At 36.7% G+C, this 19,814-nt stretch overlaps 1 protein-coding gene across 3 annotated transcripts in view; it reads left to right on the forward strand.

The window, feature by feature from the left end:
* LOC138039225 (spatacsin-like) overlaps positions 1-19,814 on the forward strand; it is a 60,939-nt gene that overhangs the window by 5,196 nt on the left and 35,929 nt on the right. For all 3 annotated transcript variants that reach the window (XM_068885433.1, XM_068885432.1, XM_068885431.1), the window contains exons 3-17: positions 715-966; positions 5,526-5,594; positions 6,522-6,860; positions 8,023-8,416; positions 9,266-9,386; positions 9,503-9,653; positions 10,440-10,598; positions 11,508-11,842; positions 12,614-12,694; positions 13,668-13,799; positions 14,620-14,691; positions 15,063-15,205; positions 16,295-16,403; positions 17,176-17,287; positions 17,623-17,902. In XM_068885433.1, the coding sequence (XP_068741534.1) occupies positions 715-966; positions 5,526-5,594; positions 6,522-6,860; positions 8,023-8,416; positions 9,266-9,386; positions 9,503-9,653; positions 10,440-10,598; positions 11,508-11,842; positions 12,614-12,694; positions 13,668-13,799; positions 14,620-14,691; positions 15,063-15,205; positions 16,295-16,403; positions 17,176-17,287; positions 17,623-17,902 (2,749 nt within the window). The remainder of the gene's footprint in view (positions 1-714; positions 967-5,525; positions 5,595-6,521; positions 6,861-8,022; positions 8,417-9,265; positions 9,387-9,502; positions 9,654-10,439; positions 10,599-11,507; positions 11,843-12,613; positions 12,695-13,667; positions 13,800-14,619; positions 14,692-15,062; positions 15,206-16,294; positions 16,404-17,175; positions 17,288-17,622; positions 17,903-19,814) is intronic.

Genomic DNA, 19,814 nt, shown 5'->3' on the forward strand with positions numbered 1-19,814 from the left:
AGATGGCCTTAGGGGCCCAACAAAAGCGGCAGATTTGGCGAAAATGGCAGATTCACCAAGAGGGTGACGACTTGGCCCATGTGGTAGATTTGGCAAAAATAATTCTTCCATGGTAATATCTGAATTTCTGGACATACATCTGTAAGAAGAGATGGGAAGTCACTTACGACATTACCCTCTGGCTGGTATCCTGTATTATTCTTGCATGTGACATAATTGTCATTTGAAAGTGAAGAGCATCTTAAATCAGACAAAGTGTTATTAATTTTATGGTAAATAGAGAAGGGCAGAGTTCTTGGAGTTTTACATTAATTTTAGCTTTCCAGTGGTTTGTGAGAAACTTTGCCAGGCTGAATTTTAGCCAAATTGACATTGAATGTGTTGTGGTTCAAATTTTTTTTCTAGTCTTGATTTTCCTTTGTTTCAGATCATGATAATGAATATTAGTCAAGACACAGAAAAATCAAAATTAAACTGGTTTGACAAATTTTGAACCAAGGAAAATTTTTAACCGCAACACATGCATTAATATTACTCGACTCTGATTGCAGGTGTTGGTGCAATTTGGTCATACTTGTCAATCAGTCAAAATTAAAAATCCAATTGTTCATGAAGACAACAACTAAAAATGTATAAAATTTTACAAATCAATGCTAAAATAATAGTGGTTTAGATGTCTAATATACCATAGTTTAATCATTAATTATTTTGCAGATTGGCCTGGCAATGAAGTAGACCTCATTTTAGCAAGAAAAAGCACTGAACCAGTGAGACATGAGATTACTTTACTGTTGGATAAGACAGTAGTGGCCATACTGTCACTGACCAAGACCACAACAGCTGTGTCTGTTTGCTTTGATGTTAATGGTTCAGTGAAAAAGGCAGCCATTGTTCCATCAGGAGGAATCATTACTGTCAAGAGATGTCATGGGTTCTTTTTCACACTTTTCTCTGGTGGTTGTGTATGTATCCTTTTCTCTGTAATTTTTGTCAAAGGGTCATTCATGTACACAAGTACATGTACTGTAATGTCATTGTTTCAGTGCACAAGCAGTGAAATTACATGTTTATACAGGTATGTACTACATTGTATGTATTTTAATTCTGCAATTAAATTGATCGTGGGAGCGTTGAGACGTTTTTGACCATGAAAACACAATATGCCAAAATTACTGGGAGGTAGATTGAATTGTAACATTGTAACATTTTGGAACATTGTCAGCAACTGGAAAAAAATTGTCGGTTTTGTCGGTGCCATAAAGGTACATGTACAAATGTAGCAAGAGAGGTGGCAGCACACTCCTCAGCAGCAAGGAGGTCACCATGGCAACTGAGCCACAGTCCACCACCCAAGAGCATGCACAAGCATGTGGTGGTCTGTAATAGGAAGGCGTGTGGAACCTGTTGATCCTTGAGTTCAATTTATCCCCTGGAGGCCATTCAGGGAAGTCCAAGATCAATGTGCATGGAACAAAGTTTAATGGCAGATAAATATACATGTATCTTGATCAGGGATGTACATTGTAGATGGAAGTCGGCAACTGGAAAAAAATTGTCGGTTTTTGGGATTTGTCATCTATTTTATAATTTGTGAAAAAATAAATGTACTACACACTCGAACTGTACTGACGGAGACTGGCTGTAGAAATGTCCCAGAGGTTGATTCATTACAAAGGTACGTAAAAAGATCTTTTCTGTTTGGTAAAAAGCTCATTGGCTAGTGGTATTTCTGTATATGAAACAATGTAAACCTGCAGTTGTGTATTTCATCTGTGTTGGGCAACATGTACAGTATGTGTATTATATAAGTGAAAGTGTTGGCGGGAAAAAGGAGGAAAAGTGATTGTGAGGTACTTGGTATAAAGAACTTCTTCAACTCTGCCAAAGATACTTCTGAATCATCAAACTCTGGCGGACCAAGTGAAAATTCCAAGAAAGCGCTATAACTACAGAATCGTCACGAAACACCGAGAGCACATGTTCAAACAAAGTGACATTTTTCATTTAAAGGGCAACAAGATATTGTCTGAAGAACATCACGAATGGTCTCCTAAAATCGAGGAAAACCCATTTTTTGGGGAAGCATGCCCCCAGACACTTCTAGAAGGGACATGCCGGAGGCATGTCCAACTGGGCCTTCCACCTGTTACATGTAAGTGCACATTGCCATCTTAACAAAATTTCAGTGACATCACTGTTGATGGAAGATGAATGAAGCAAGGAGGTAGCGAACAAGCTAAGGATCCACTCACTAGAAGGACATGGAGAACTTTTGTGGTGGAGGCATCTGGCTTGAGAACAAAAATTGACAAAACAAAGCTGAGCTACATGCACGAGTGTGTTGTGTAGAGGAAGCCAATCTGCCGGCCATCAGGGCAAGGCAGTCCTGTTCTAGGCTTGGTAAGTTAACCTTTCCCACAAGTGAGGCAAGATGACTGTAGGATGGCAGTCAGCATGCAGGAGCATGTGATGAAAGGCCTACCAATTAAACTGAGACAAGGCATCGGGGATCCTGTTGTCAGAATCAGCAAGGTGCTGATCGATGAGCAGAGAGGTGTGAGTGTTTAAAATATACAGATTGATCATAATGGCAAATAAAGGCAGGGCCAGGCCACTTAGACCAGGTCAAACCACTTTTAGCAGCATGGTACAGGTGGCCAATAAAAATGAGGGATTGTTACAGTAGAACTTTGTCTTTGGGTAGGCCATCAACAACTAACGATCACATGGTACAAAATCTGCCATGCTGGAGGGCAAGCTCATTATTATTCCCCCACTGGGACATTAAAACAAAGAGACCTGAACCAGTCAAGCTTGACTTGCCTTTGTTTTAATGTCCCAGTGGGGATATAATAATGAGATTGCCCTCCAGCATCGCGGATTTTGTACCATGTGATCGTTAGTTGCAAAAGGCCTATTGCAGGTTATAGACGGAATTGAGAGAAGTGATCTTCGCACTTACCTGAACAATTCAAGCAATTGTCTTTTAAAGACACCTGATCATTGGTACTGGATCAATCTGCGAGTCAAGCGGCAGCTGAATGTTTGCAAAATGCTCTCCATAAGCCAGAAACAAATTGCCTTAGAGTTGGCAGTACATGTGCAAGATCAAAAGTTCATAAATAGTGAAATTGCACCATCTCGAAGGAAAAAAATGGGTTAATGCCAGTATTAAAGAAAAGATGGAAAAGGCTTCTAACCAGTCAATCATATCTTGCACATGTATCGCTTGGTAGAAGATGTTAAGATAATTTTACTGTCAACAAGAACGCGAGGCTCTGATTCGCTTTCGGCAAGATCGAAAAAACTCCAAAAAAAGATCGAAAAAAACTCCTGCAATGATCTTTGAAACTATTTTGTATAACTGGCAAGAATCTGTGCCAACAATGAATGGCTGCTGAAAGGACGGCACGAGGAGGACTGGGATGATGGTTAGGTAAAGCTAAAGGTACACCTTTAAGTTATTAATTTTACCGTTGGAAGCCCCTTTATTGGATATTCTCCCAGGCAGCCAATGGTGCGCTCATTTTACCACCCTCTTTCCATCAGTGCTCCGTTTTAAGATCATTATTTAAAGCTACACAGAATGGAAAGAAGTTGAAGCAAGGATGTGAGATCACTAGGTATCGAACTTGGGACCCCTCACACAGAAGGCCGTGCACCAACCATCTGTGCAATCCTTACTCCTAAATGTATGAACAAAAGAAGGAACCAACATTGGTCTACCTGTGCCAGGAGAAGCTGGTAAATTGTGCATTGAAAGGGTCCACTGACAAATTGGAGTCTGGCAAGGAAAAACTGGATGTAGCCTAAGGTGTAGTGGTGGGTAGGGATAAAGCTGCAGTCTGATTATTGAGGCATCCTGAGTCAAGAAGCAGGCAAATTGCATTGCAGTTAATGATTCCAGAGATAAACTAGGGCATGAGGATGGACCAAGCACGATATTTGCTGAGCCTGTGGAAAGCTCTAGACTGATGGTAGAAAGATCAGAGTTTGAGTTTACTGTATCAGTGGCCATGTCAAAATAAGCGCTCAAATCAGTGTATTGCCATTTCTAAGTGCTTACACTTAACTACTGGTAGATTTCAGATGAGAGGTTTGCAGACATTCCAGGGTCATCCAGGGAAATCCATGATTGACGGCAAACCTCAGGATAGAGAATAGCCCTGAGGCTGACAAAATTAATATTCATTTGGCAAAAGAGCTCTGACCCAAAAGAGAAAGAAAGGAGGCACCCATAATTACAGTGTACACTGATAAAATGAGTGGAAAGGGGGAGAGAAAGGGTGGTATTGTCAATTAACTGGGTTCTCACACTCAAGAAACATCAGTTTAAAAAAGGGCTCAGTGCACATGCAATGCAACAAACTCCAAGAAGCGTAATTTCTCTTGAATTCCTTTCCCATTTACTTTTTGGGAAGGATAGTCCATGGGCCAGGAAACGAAACCCCCCCCCCCCCCCTCGGGCAATTTTGGGGACATATATCTCTTTGAAGCATAACCTTGGGCTGTTTCAGATCAGGTTGTTCGTACTTCTCAAGTGGAGGCATTTGGCCGTACGGCCACATTCTTTAATCTGAGGCAAAAACTGCAGGGTACCCAGTTTGTCCATTTTGAGAATTACGTAAAATTCCCAGAGATTAGACAGTCACATGACCTTCAAAATAGTTTGTATGTACTCAGAATGTCACAACAGTTGACATACATACAAATAATTAGTCGCTAATAAGACCTCAGAAGCTATTCTCCACATGTTCAAAAGCAGTCGAGCATCACCACTATTGCACAAAACAATTTGCCCAATTTGGGAATAATATTAAAGTAATTGTCATCATCAACTCCTGCTTGGCAGGTATCTATGTCACCATTTTCTTGTGAATACTATTATATCTTACACACTTTTATGACATTTTTATCATGCCTAAAAAATCAAATCTACATTATTTTCATCATTTTATTTTACTTTTAATTAATGAATTATACATCGTATGTCTATCTTTTCTTCTGCTTTCTTTACCACCTTAGCATCAAATTTAATGGGCATGTGGGATCAATCTTTAGTTGGCAAATTAAATTTTCTTTATATAATTAATTATCATCATGATTTCTGGCTTGTTATAATGGTCCTTCTTCTCATCTTCCTGAATGGGGAAATCCTTTGGGATTTTGCATTTTTCAGTCTTAAGCGCTTATTGTATCCTATCATTATACCATACACTGTATACTTACTACTTCAAATAGATTATAAGTTTGCAACTTGATAATGTCTTCATTTTAATATTGTTCTCCATGGGCTAATTTGGGACATTGTGTGATGCAGCAGAGACTTCAAGAAGTGAATGAAAATTATTATAGCCTTTCAAAAGTGACTTTAGTTATTTAATGTAATATTTGTGGGGGTTTCTTCCAAGGTGTCATGAGTATGTGTACATTGTACATATATACAACACTTTATCTCTCACATAATCATCATTAGGTTTGGGTACAGTTATCACTTTGTTTTGTTGTTTCCTTAACATAAGCAGTAATACACAACATTAGTGATTTTGTTGGTTCTGTTGACTTGTTGAAGACTGTTTCTCTCAACTCACAAGGTTTGTACCTAATACCTAAGAAGTTGTTGAGTTTTTTTTTTTTTCGGTCTTACAGGGACAAACCAAAACCAAAACCAGTCTTCATTGACAAGTAAAAATTTTAATCGTCTGGCATTAGAAAGGGTAAAATTTATAAGTGTTACCGCCTGACCCTTAGGAGGGAATCTTTTGGGTGTTTACAAGTTTCAACAGTTGCAACGTAATGTATCCTTTGAGGGTACAATTTCCAATTAAGATAATGATTCAGATTATCCTTCTTAATTTACATAATAACTTCCCAGGAGGCTGCACAATAAAGCAGGGTCATAGGAATAAAGCTATAAAATATTGAGAAAAAGTCTGGTTTGAACAAAAACATCCTCGGTTACTTTAGGTATAAAAGTGTGAATTAGGTACCTTTCATTGAGACAAGAATTTTGGCACACTATGCCTGCTTTCCAAAGACAAAGAAGGCAAACTGAGATACATAGACAGACAGATAAATATTGCATAGGTTGGTTTATCTTGGAAGCAGGGATGGCGTAGTGGTGAGAGCATTCGCCTGCCACCAATGTGGCCCTGGTTCAATTCCTTGACTCGGCGTCAAATGTGGGTTGAGTTTTAAATTTGTTGGTTCTCTTCTCTGCTCCAAGAGGTTTTTCTCCAGGTACTCCGGTTTTCCCAATGTTTGATTTGATTTGAGTTAATTTCATTATCGTCCCCAGTTAGTGCTCAAGTGCTGAATCCATTGACACTTAAATAAAGTTGTTGTTATTATTATTATTATTATTATTAGTATTATTGTTATTGTTATTATTATTGTTATTATTATTATTATTATTATTACTATTATTATTGAGCTACATGGCAAAATTTAATGGCGTAACTACGTATGGAGAGGCTACTTTAATTCAAGTGTTCTAAATGACATTCCGTGGGGTGTTTCAGATTCTCTGGCCTTTTCATCTGAAGAAAGACCGACATTCACACGCTTAGAGGTTTCAGATGACCTTGCCTTCCTTGTATGTATCGATGCTAGTAGCAATTTGTTTGTGGTGAACCTAGATGAATATTTTGAAGAATTCCCCTCTCAGTTGGTAGCCTCCAATCACTCTGAAGATCATCCATTTGGAAAAGTGGTCTTTGAATATGAACCAGATGACGAAGATGCTGTAGTTCGTGTTACACAGATGTCTGGTGTGACGTATGGGGACAGGGTTTGGAAAACAGAGCTATTAGCATTCAGAAGGGATGCCAGTAAACAGGCATGCTTAAGCAGCTTCTCAGGTTAGGCTCTCAATATTATAAACCAAGGTTTTCAGCATCAAATAAGTTATATTTATGTGTATGTGTTATAATTCACTCATCCAACCTTATTTGTGGCAAATGCAGAAAGAGCACAGTCACAATTGTTAGCGAACTGTAATGCCTCATTACGATAAAACTCGAAAGTACCAATAGGGAATCATCGCCAACGACAACATGTATTGCTTAAGAAAGTCAGCTGCTTTAAAATGTTGTCTTCAAATGCCTATTTACCTATTAAAGAAAAATTGGCACCCCCATTTGTAAAAAATCTTTGCAAAAATGAAAACAAAAAAGTCTGGAGCAGATACAGCTGTACCATCACAATAATATTATTGGAAAATTTAAAGTGGCTCTGAATGCTCTCCAAAGAATTTTTAAACTTTGCAGAGAGTTTGATCTTAGTCTGCAGATCACTAACTAGACAGTAAAAACAATACTGGGTGTCTGCAATATTAACATTTTGTTTTTGAGGTATTAGCATTTGAAGACAAATATATAAGGTAGCTTTCTTATTGCTATGGTGAACTTTCACATTTTTTGAGTTCATCTTGTTAAAGGGGCTATGTCACATTATTTTAGGGTGTTTATGGGGAATCTTTAGTTAATGACGAGTTTAAAATTGAAAATGGTAATGTATAATTCCTTTACTGATGAAATTATTGTTACGTACTTCACAAAGATGATTCTGAGCAAAAACAACCTTTATCCAGGCGATTTGCCATGAACTTGAAAAACGTCAGGCTGACTTTTTTCATGTTTACCCAAATGCAGTGCGTTTCAATCTTGTCCATGCTTCTCTTTCCTTTTTCTGTATTTCAAAATATGTTTTTCAACATGCAGTTTTAAGTGTTATTGCAATGTTTCATTCTACTGTTTGGGCATTTTTAGTGTCATAAAATTACATCATTTTGCATGTTATATTCCCTTTTAATAAATATTAATTTTGTGTTTCATATGGTATTGGCTCTGTGCATGAAACAGTGTTGAAGAGTAAATCCTTCCAATAAGACAGTGTCTTGAAATTGTTGAAGCTGGCTTTAATATCTAAAGTATAATTATTGTCCAATGACTCCTATTTAAGCTTCACTATCTTGTTCACCTTAGTTTGCTGTTGCAACTTTTTTCATGTCTCTATCTTTAGATGTCAACTGTGCATGGGATCCTTCCTTTAAGAAGAAATGGTTCTCTGGTGTAATTGGTTCTAATGATGGAACTCTTATAGCCAGTCACAGTTCATGCAACAGAAGACATTTTCCAAGCTCCACAGTCACTGGATTCAAAGCACAAGAAAGCAGAGAGTTTCCATTTTTTATGGCTGAAAGAAAGCAATCTGGTTGTCAAAAAAGAACAGTTTTTCTTCAACATGAAGAATGGATGGAGAAGTTCTCCCTAGTTGGAGTTTCTATCACACCTTCATCTCTGTTGCTGAACTTTTATCCCAAAAAAATCAGTGAACAAGAAGGGCAAGTTGGTGATGACCTGCATGGTGTCCTTTGTCTTTTCTCATTCAGTGCCAAAGAATATCTTTACCACTGGTATGATGACTGTGTTCATGTTTGTTAACTGTGTGAGCATAAAATTCTCATAAAGACAATTCTATGGATAAGTGCTTGCAAATGTTTTTATTATGTATTCAGGTGTGTAAAATAAAGAATTTAACAAAAAGAAACTTTGTAAGCATAAGTTGGGCCATAAAAAGTATGTTTTTTTTTCCTTTTTGTGTGGATTTGAGACAATCCATACACTGTACAAAATAATGTACTCTGTTAGCTATTAATCGTGACAAAGCTACATGTAATTTTCAACATCATTGCAAAATTAATGTAAGAGTGTTCCAAAGCAATCTCTTCCTGTTTTGTGTAAACTTGGGAGTGGGGCATCTTCGAAATCTTTGGCAACTCTGTCTGCTTTAGGCAGTTTTGATGATTTTGGTATAAGTGATTTAAGATACAGTGTACACTGTAGTCCTGCAAGGCTCAAATCACACACATGTAATACACTTTATTCATATTTTCAGGGCCAAATCGTTCTACCTTTGGTGCACAAAGGCTCCAATATTGTTGCAACCATTGCTTCCTTTTTGAAAATGTAATTAATACATGTAACAGTGTGGATATTAGTGATAATAGTCCATGCCAGTAACATTTCATATATGAAGTAAGCTGATCATTTCATAGCCTCAACTTAACACAATCAAGATATACATGACTGTAGCTTTGTTGGCTCATTGGAGAGGCAGATAGAATCACAATTATAATTTTGAATTAATTTTTTTGACTGTTGGATTTTTGGAATTTCACTGCCAGGGGCAACATGGCAGTTTTGTTATCCAAGTACATGTATTAAAACACACAATGTTGTTGTCCTTTTTGTTTACTTCACAGGTTGTCTGAACCTTACATAATAGTGCAAAGCTTTGAAACAATCTACCCTTCATTATTACTAACAAGGAAGTCACTAGCAGTACCTGCATTTGACATAACCCAGGATCAGTTGGTTCACAAGGTAAATTATGCATTATTTTATACAAAATGTAGAATTAACTGTCCGAGCATGGCTTATGTTGTTGACCTCAGGATCTCTCACATTGTATTGATCACGGTCTTGTTTGCTTCATCCAGGTGATCATGTATGAGAATGCTGGATTAGCAGATGCGTTGTGTTTTGTTAACCAATGGGATCATTGTACCATTCCAATCCATGCATTGGAGGTGGCCTTAAAACTTCGACAACTTGATACAGTTGCTTTCTTTCTTAAGAACCAGGATAAAGGCAAGTTGTACGACATGTACTTGAACCTAAAAATATATTCCTGTTTTAGATATGTGGAGACACAGTGGTGTAGTGGTCAGTGCTTTGGACTCCCAAGCCCAGGGTCGCTGGTTAGAAGCCTAGATCAGTCACTGTCTTGTTTACTTAGAAAGAAATTTTGCTCCACGCTTTCTTTCTCGACCCTGGTGTATAAATGGGTATTGGCTAGAAACTTCTGGGGGATAAAACCTGCCATGGACTAGCATCCTGTCTAAGAAAGAGGTGGGGGGGGGGGGGAGGGGAGGAGTTGCACTACTCTCTTTCGCTTCATGCTACATGTACTAGAAACCAAGATAAGCTCCGGCCGTGTGAGCCCCGTTGGCTCCTGCGTGACTTTTACCTTATCTTTACCTGTACAGCTGTATAAATTATGGAGATGTACCCAAACTCATTTAGCATTATTTTTATCTTTTTTTACATCAGTTACTCCAGTTAACAAGTTGTATGCCATTGTCATTAGCAGGTAGACTGATTTGTAGTTACCCTGGGCAGATTTATTTCACCTTCAAATAATTGTAACTTTCCTTATGACTTGTTATGCATGGGAAAAAGTTGCCTGAGGCATACATGTACAGCTGTACTCACAAGAAATCTCAATTCTCAAAACAGGAGTCCAACCTCTGACCTTTTGATTTCTGTATACAGTACATGTACGTGTACCGTGTACTTAAGACTTGTGGCTCATAGGCCATAACCCAGTAAGTTCTGGACAGGTTAGTTTATCATAACCATCTTCTTATTTCCCAGCATTTACAAACAGATGTTCTGCAGCGCTGTCTTCGAGCTCACTCTTGTCCTCAGTAAGTTCATCTTTGTCATCATCTCAGAGTGATATTGCCCTTGGTACTACGGATGTTGAGGTTGTCACTGAAGCTCTTCTAAATGCTGTATACTATAACATGAAACGTAAGTGCGTGCTGTTACAATGTATTATTATACATTGTAGGTTGCATTTTGCAAACAGACTTAATACTCAAACTAATATGACTGGTTTGTTTAAGCCATTAAGTATAACTGTTAAGTTTTGATGTTGTAATCATATCATCATGTTAATGATCATTAATAAAAGTAATTACAGTGTATAATTATAGTGCATTGTTTTTGTCTGCACTGCCCTTGTTGCATAATGTCCCTTCAAAAATTGAGAAGAAATAGAATAAAATTAATTTCTTTACTCCCATTAATTTCCCATTTACATTTTCCCATTCCTACAGTATGGTCATGTTGCCCTATTTTTGGTGGCAGAAGTTATCTATCCACTATTTCGCAACTAGCAATGGTTACTATATTATTGCTTAATGTGCCCCACAGGCACATTACAATATTTTATAAAGTTCTGTTGCAGTGATTCAAATTTTCTCCTTGTTCAGAATTTTTTAAACCAGTTCACTTTTGATGTCCCTTCTTTTTCAGATTATGATAGTTAATTTTAGACAAAGAAAAGTCAAAATTCAGCTGGTTTGAAAATTTTAAACCAAGGGAAAAATGGAACCACAACATAACCATCATTCATTGCATTCCAAATTTGACATTGTACTGTACTGTAGATAAGCGACATAGATCCCAGGAGTTCTTGTAGTTCAAAGGTTGAGTATCCAACCTCTATTACAGAGGTAACATACAGCATAGGTTAAAATCCTGTCTGGGACTCCATCCACTGTTTATTATCATAAACTTCATGTTGAAAGTCACCTATTCAATTATAAGCATCATTGTGAACTTGCCATTATTGATTTTTACACTCTGAAAGTAATCCACTAGATTGTACTCAAGAATTTATTTTGATTAAAATAATATTGATCTTTCTCTTTATAGAGCAACATTACCAGCACTTTACCCGACAGCTTGCTCAGATGACACTGAGTTATCTTCACAATTTAATGAAAGATGGTGCAAAACTCTTGGAAGTAGAAGACAATTTTCAGGAGTCATCAAGTGATGTTGCCTCTACAACATTCTGCCAGGAGATACAAAGCTGTCTAGAATTTCTCACCAAGAGTACAGTGAAGCTTCGTTGTCTTTTGAGTAATATGCCAGTGGAGAGTCTTGACAGGGCTGACTCTGTTGATGGCAACAATTTGTCTTTTCCTTGTGTAAGAGGTAATGATGAGCCCAGATCCACAGATAAATGGGTCAAGATGACAGATGAGGTACGTTTCAGTTGAAGTTGTATACAGCTCTCCCAAGCAGACATTCGTAGAAAGCATAAAAAGTACATATAATTATCTGCAATTCCAGCTGGCCTTGTATGACCATGATCAAGTTGCCGATTCAGGAAAAAACGTAGCTCGATCCTCAGTAGTCTGAAGTGCTTAAAATGTTGCAATATTGATGTTGGTTGAATATTTCCTTTTTTTCCTTTTTGGAGATTCGAAACAAAAGTCAAGTATGCATGTGGTTGCTTTTTGCAGTTTGTACATGTAATTGCAGTGGTTTAGACTTTGTAGAGGCAATTTATTTATTTATTTATTTATTTATTTATATTTGCCACACGAAACTTTACAATGATAAAATCAACCAGTAAGAATATATAATTATATATATATATATATATATTTTTTTTTTTTGACAGTGTAGCGAGGATATCCAATAGAAGCTAAAAGCTTATTAACACTGGGCACCTCGATCGATACAGTAGATCGTAAAACAAAGAATAATAAATAATAGCTGGTGGGCAAGTTTAATTTAGTGTCCTATCGAGAAGAATTTTTTTTAATGAGATCTTAAAGCTAGGATAACTGCTGGACAAACTCATGTGAAGAAAGGATACATCTCCAGGAATGTAGGATGATAAAAATGTTATTTGGATTGGTCATCAAACTAAATCAAACTTTAGAGTTGTTGTACCATGTATCTCACAGTGAACAGTTTGATTTTGTGTAAATTATTGTTCATGTTTACATATGTGTCTCAATTCTTAGGATATAGTGGAGGATGCCATTGTGAACAGACAAATTTGCTCTGCGCAAACATACTTCCAGAGCAGGAGTCTCCAGCAAGTGGTACTTTAGAACCATTAGTCTCTTTACTTTGTTTTGGAATATTTTATTATGTCCACATTACTCACAAGAAATATGCACGTACATCTTGATCTTATGACGATGATGACAATGTTGCAGTTAATTTTTCATTTCATTTAATTTTTTTTAACTAGGTAATTTTTCTAACTAGGCAATTATTTTTTAACTACTAGAAGGTAATTTTTTTAACTAGGTTTTTTTAATCAATTGTCTAAAAAGAGATTTTCCTTTTTTGGTGGTGTAGTTAAAAAACAGGGGCTTGGTTTTTTAGGGGGTCTAAAAAAGAAGAAGACATTGCCTCTCTCCTTTCTACTACCCCTAACCCTCCCTTCACAGATCTATCCCCCCTTACCCTCCAGGTAGGCCCCCCCCTTGAATAATCCTTGAACCCACCATTTGTGTTGTTTGCTGTTTTTTTTCTTATGTTTGTCGCAAGGAAACATTTTGAGTGTATTCTTAGCAGCATCAAAGTGCCACACTAGACATGCCATACTACGCATGTCAGTATACCATGATATCAGCCCTCCAAAACATGTGGACAATCATTGTCTTTCCCAAGAAATATTATTGGCCCAAGAATTTTGTGATGTTTAATCCCTTTTCCTCCTAACATTGAGACTTGTTAAATAAATGCAGAACACTGCTTGACTGATTGACAAACTGATCTACTTAATGGGACAATAATTATTATTTTAAAGCTGTAGCACTTACAACTGACACCCATGACAGGTGTTGCAGGTTATGGAGTCCAATAATACTGAGAACCCCAGTAGCAATCTATTAAATTGAAAACCTCAGTAGCAATCTATTAAATTTTATTGGTGTAGACGTAGTAATCATTAGCATTAGTGTCTCTTTAAAATACACTCATTTTTGATGTTTAGACTTAATTATTTGGATTTTTGTCAACACATATTTTACTTAGTTTTAATGGTGCAGTTTTTTTCTTTTTTAGGTGGTGACAGGACATAAAGATGCTGTGTGTGATGGCTCACTATCAAGCTTCATTTCAGTTGGTCTTACCGTCGTTTTGCGAAAACTGTTGAGTCATGATGTGGATACTGCTGAGATCATGCTTACAAACATGGTAAGTGATTATTCCCACATGTAAACACAAATTCCACTAAAGTAAAAAGTAAAGTAACCATATTTAACGTCGATAACTCGTAACAGTAATTCAACTGACAAACCTGAGGTCTACGGTTTGCTCATTTTACTCCCCCCTCGCCATCAGTGCTCCGTTTTACGGGTATTTAAAGCTTCTTAGCTACACAGAACGGAAGAAGTCGAAACACTGGCCTTATTGTCTTATGAACATAATATACTTTATAATAATTATGTAAATTTTTACCAATTTAGTGTGAGGGCCATACTATTTAATGTACGAAGAAAAAAGAAAAAACAAGCCCCACTTATTAGCAGGCCCCAGTTGTTTGAAGGGTGGATAACACTATCCACTGGATAAATCACTATCCACTGGGTAACTGTATTGGTTTAATGCTAGTGTTTATCTGCTGGATAGTGATGTGTTATCCACATTTTGAATAACCGAGGCCAGGCTATAAGATCTAATTACATCAAGACAGAGATTAACCCACTCTCAGCATAATGCAAATTGTAGAATGTGCCAGTTGACATGATAAAATTATACAATGTATATTTTTGCACATCATAAATGCATGACCTAAACTTAAATAATATAACACAAAAAAAATCCACTTGGATTTAGAAGGAATTACAGTATATTTGTCATTGTCAAGACTCTGAAGCCATTAATTTTAAATAATCCAGTTGACTGACATTGTTTGGCTGTTGATTCTATCAAAGAAGTGTTATTATCATCTCTTGATCAAATATCAGTAAAAATTCCCCAGCTTCCTTTTAATTTCTGTTTTGATTTTTCTTAGGGTCGTAATGTTTTGGAGCAGCTTCATACAATCTGTCTCTTCACTCTGCATAGACCCCTCAGAGATTTCTTGGTAAGTTTTGCATTCTGTTGACCATGTACATGTATCAGTAGTAATTAGGACTTGGCAGGTACAAAAGTCAGACCTGATCAACTGAGATGTCTCAAGTGGACTCAGATCAGGTGAAATAATTAATACTGTCTTGTAAGCCAAAACTATTCAACGTTTGCCCTGATTTTACCAAATTTAGCTTAAAGATTACCGGTATATAGGGCTAGGGTGATTTCTTGAGGACTTATCATTCTTTTTACGTTGACCCGAGCTAGGTGAACGATCCGAGTTGATCCAGTCCAACTTTTGTACCTGCCTATAATTAGGACTTTTTGGTGTGTCACTGAAAGTCAGGCTTATGTTTTTGATATTGTTATGTTGTTAATTTTCAGGCCTCTGAGTTGGAATCAAGAGGCTTTTTATCTCCCCATGAAAAAGATTCAGTCATATTTGTCCATACCTTGGAGGCCATGTATAGTCAACAGTCCTTTCTTGAAGCAAAACGCAACACATGGGCTAACAACCCAGATGATGGGTCAGTGATTTCTACATAAAATTATTGTTATTTGAACTAGTTACTATTGTTTTGGACATTATTGGCTTGTGTACATGTACGTATACCTACATGTAGTGGAAAAAATAAAACGTCATTAAATTTTGTTTAAGGTGATTCCCTTGTTTTGCACCGCACATCTCATACATTGCAACTTCAGAGATGGCGAGGTTTCACGCCGGCCATCTGAAGAGACTGAGGTAACAAAGGCCGTTTTTGCTGTTCACGAGCTTTTAAGTGCAATCATCATGATAACTCTTCTCGTTTAAGAAGGTGATATTTTGGAACTCACCCCGGTCCTTTCTCAGACAATGATCATTTTGAAGCCGAAATTGCCCCTTTGCCATCCATTTAGTGTTGTGTTGCAAAGAAACAAATACGGTGACCCCCCATTTTTAATGGTAACCATTTTATTTTCTTATAATAAGTACACAGAAAACATATTTAAGGAGAAAAAAAAGTTGGATAGTTGAAGTTGTAGTATTTGCATATAAATGACGGGAAACTGCATTTGGAGCCAGACAATGAGTGTGAGGTGATGATGTAGCGGTCCAATTTGCTAACATTTCTTTGCAACATTGAGCAAATTAAATCAATTTACTAAAAGATTATAGCTCATACAAACAAGTAGGTTCAAGTTTTCAGTAATATTCAGTTGCTTTTGCTACATGTACGTAACAGAAATTTTTCCGGTTGATGTAGTTTTGAACACTTATCGTGTAATTCAGTAAAAACACTTAGAATAAAGGGCATACAGCGCAAACACAAGCATGGTGGCCCCATCTTTTTATTGCAATTTTTTAATGTCCTGTGTATGAATATCAATAATTGTGCCAAGTTTGAAAAAATCTGGATTGTACGTCATTTTCAAGGGAATTACCTTAAACAGGGATTTTTTTGTTAAATGAGCTTATTCTGCTTTTGTAGCAATCCATTTTCTTTCTATGAATATTGTGGCCTTCAAATTTTTGTTTCATGGTTAATAAAATAATTTCATTGGTGCATTACCTTTTCATCATTCATCACCATTGTATTGATAATGATTTATGAAAGTTTCTTGGATTTTCCTAGCTGGAGAGATCTTGGACTATTAAGAAGCTCACTCAATCTTGGTTCCATGCAAATTCTTGATTCCTATATTCAGACTGGTAATCTGGTAGAAACAGCCACAGAAATGCAGGTATTGAACATTACAGTAGTAGCCCCTTGAAAATGAAGACTTTATTTAACGAGGGTTGAGCACTTAATAGCCAAATGCTAATAAACTTGTGGCCCTTAATTGCTTTGGTTAAGCAAAAGGGTCTTCCATATACTCTCTAACAGGAAAATCTGAATCCACATTTTGCAAGGACAAGAAACTGTGCCCTTTTAATTTTATTTGAGGAGGTCTAACAAATTATCTTTAAGCAACTTGAGAAAACGTTTAGTGACCATTTACCAGTACTTATAGCTAGGTACATTTTAATAATTATTTAAAATAAGACAGTGCATGGAGAAATAGTTACTGGATGTTGTCTTTGAAGAAAGTGAGCTTCTAGCTGTGGCAAGGACAAAACAAATTGATAGATCAGATTTGAAATATTCCTGAAGTGCGATGGTTTGTTTATAAACTTTTTTAAGAAACAGTGGAGGGTACACTGTAGTTCTATATATAACCTTGAGTCAGTGCACAAAAATAATTTTGGAGCTTGGGCACTATTCACAGCAGGTCTAGTGTTGGGTTTTATGGTATGTCATGATGGAACCATAGAGCAATACTGGATTATTACTCAGTGACAAGATTTTATTTTTAACGTTAAGCAGAGCTGTTGATTACTTTGTTCATTGTTAGCAAGACTTAACATGTATAATTATGTGCAGTAATCCTCTCTTATGGTAGATTAAGACAGGACTGGTGTGGTGTTTGGCATTTGATAAACGTGTCTTATTTTTGGTCAACTGTGTCTTGTTAGACTGATTCAAATTCCAGTAGCTACGTTGAATTGCCTCTGGCGTGGGTCACTGACTGGGATGATCTTTCGAGGCAAAGGATTTTGGCTGAGAGGATGCTTGCTACAAATATAGGTAAAAGATATGTTGCCTCATTTGTTTCTGGTCAAAATTTATAAATACTCACCTGGTATTCCAGTTCTTGAAGGTCAGATTGGATGTATACCTTGATGATTTTTTTATCACTTATTTTAACATTATGTAGTTGTGGGAAAACTACAACTTCATTGTTTTTCTTTTTTGCTGTCCTGTTGACAGTTGCACACATATTTACCGAACACTAAACAGTATTTCTGAGGCTAATGATTAACAATTATTATACCAGTAATACGTTGCTAATAATAGTATTGCTCGTACCTGCTGGCATCGCCGCTTTAAATTACAAAAAATAACATCACTGTTTTTTTTAGCCGCATATTCTGGTTCCCTTTCCCATAATGTTGAAATAACTGCAGAAGCTCTTTGGAATTACCTGTTATCACACACCAATTGGACAACTCTGCTGGACTGGATACGATCTATGGATCAAGTAATGAATCCATCTCATGATAAACCAAAGTTGTTTGTGGGTGAAAAGTTTTCTGTGAAAGATCAAAAAATGGTATTACCAAAGTTGTCATGGAGTGTTCTTAGTCAGATGACATCTTGTCACAAGGTTGTAAGAGAAATGATATTGGAAGAGCTTACCAGGTTAGTTCAACCCAATGGGTCATTTGGTAAAATGTTTGTTTCAGAGGCCTTTAGGTACCTAAATTAAACTGTGATGAGGGGCTGAAGTTTTCTTTCAATTGGTAAAATGCTACAAGGAGTTATTGCATGGTGTAAATATAATTTATCCCCTTGGTTTTGGAAATGCTAAATAAAATAGTTTTTAATTTTCTTTGAAAAGGTTGGTGACTATTTTTCATCAACTATTAACTTAATGGTGATTCCCTTGTTTTGCACCATGCATGCATCTCATACTGCACATACATTGTAACATTGTGACTTCAGAGATGGTGGGGTTTCACGCTGGCCATGATCTGAAGAGAGGCAACAAAGGCCACTTTTGCTGTTCAAGAGCTTTTAAGAACAATCATGATAACTCTCCTTGGTTAAGAAGGTGTTGTTTGGAACTCGCCCCAGTCCTTTCACGGAAAATGATCCCTTTGAAGCAGAAATTGCCCCTTTGCCATCCATTTATCATCGTATTGCGACGAAACGAGCACGGTGACCCCCCCCCCCCCCATTTTAAATAGTTTTATTTACTCATAATAGGTACACTGAAAACATAATATTTTAAGGAGAAAAAAAGTTGGATAGTAGAAGTTGTAGTACCGGTATTTACCTATAAATGACGTGAAACTGCATTTGGAGCCTGACACTGGGTGCAAGATGATGACTGTAGCAGTCCAATTTGCTTACATTTCTATGCAAGATTGTGCAATTTGAAATCACTTTACATATTAAAGACTATAGCCTGGGCAAACAAGCAAGTTCAAGTTTTCAGTAATATTCAGTAGCTTTTGCTACATAAGAACAATTTTTCCAGTTGATTTCGATTCGAATGCTTCTCGCGAATTTCGATAAAAAACACTTAGAATAAAGGTAATACAGTGCGAAAACAAGCTCAGTGACCCCATCCTTTTATTGCATTTTTAAAATGTCCTGTGTATGAATATCAATTGTGCCAAGTTTGAAAAAAATCTGGATAGTACGTCATTTTCATGTAAGTTACCTTAAAATCAGGTGTGAATGGAATACTGATGCAAAGTTTTCACTCAAATGCACCCTCGTGTTTTGGCCTCTTTCAACTACTGTACCTCATAGTGAGAAATAATCATTATGGTAATTGAACTGAGGGGAATTATGCAATTTGGTCTGAAATCATATGTGTGATTTCAAAATTGTGCGAGTTCAATTTGAAATCAGACCAAAATTGTATGACACAAATTTTAATAGACCTCTTTTCAGTTGTGTGCTTAGTTACCTGGCCTTTGAATGAAAGTGAGGCTGGGGTTGACCTTATACAGACCTCCTTCCTTTTCTTATGTTAATGATGTTTTTGTCATGCTAATTAGGAAGAATTAGAATTTAAAATAGCAGTTCGGTTTCTATCAAAACAAGGTCAACTCCAGCCTCACTTTCATTCATAGGCCAGGTAACTAAGCGCACAACTGTAAAATGGACTACCAATTTACAATTAATTGCTGAAATACAGGATTTTAGTCAGTACCGATATTTTATTGATCCAGTTGCCAGGAACAAAAGTTGCAAAATTCACCACACTATGGTTTTCTTTGTCTTTCATTTTCCTGCAATCTGATTGGTTACCTTAAACAAGCCTTGAAGTCTGATTTGTTGTTTTGTTTTAGTGTTCCTTTCTCATTGGCTGGGGAAATGGTTTGATCTAGAGCAAAAAATAGTGCGATTTGGGAATAAATCGCACTGCTGAGAGCCATTCAAATTGAAAGGATCACCAGTGATTTCTAAATGGATGTAATAAAAACCCAGATGAATTCACTGAAAAAAAGTCAAAATTAAACATATTAGCAAAGTTGAATTGTCTTAAGTTGAAGTTACACTATGTTTTGAATTTACTTAACAACATATAAAAAGGAAT

The sequence above is a fragment of the Montipora capricornis genome, chromosome 2, assembly GCF_036669925.1.
Source record: "Montipora capricornis isolate CH-2021 chromosome 2, ASM3666992v2, whole genome shotgun sequence".
Lineage (NCBI taxonomy): Eukaryota > Metazoa > Cnidaria > Anthozoa > Scleractinia > Acroporidae > Montipora > Montipora capricornis.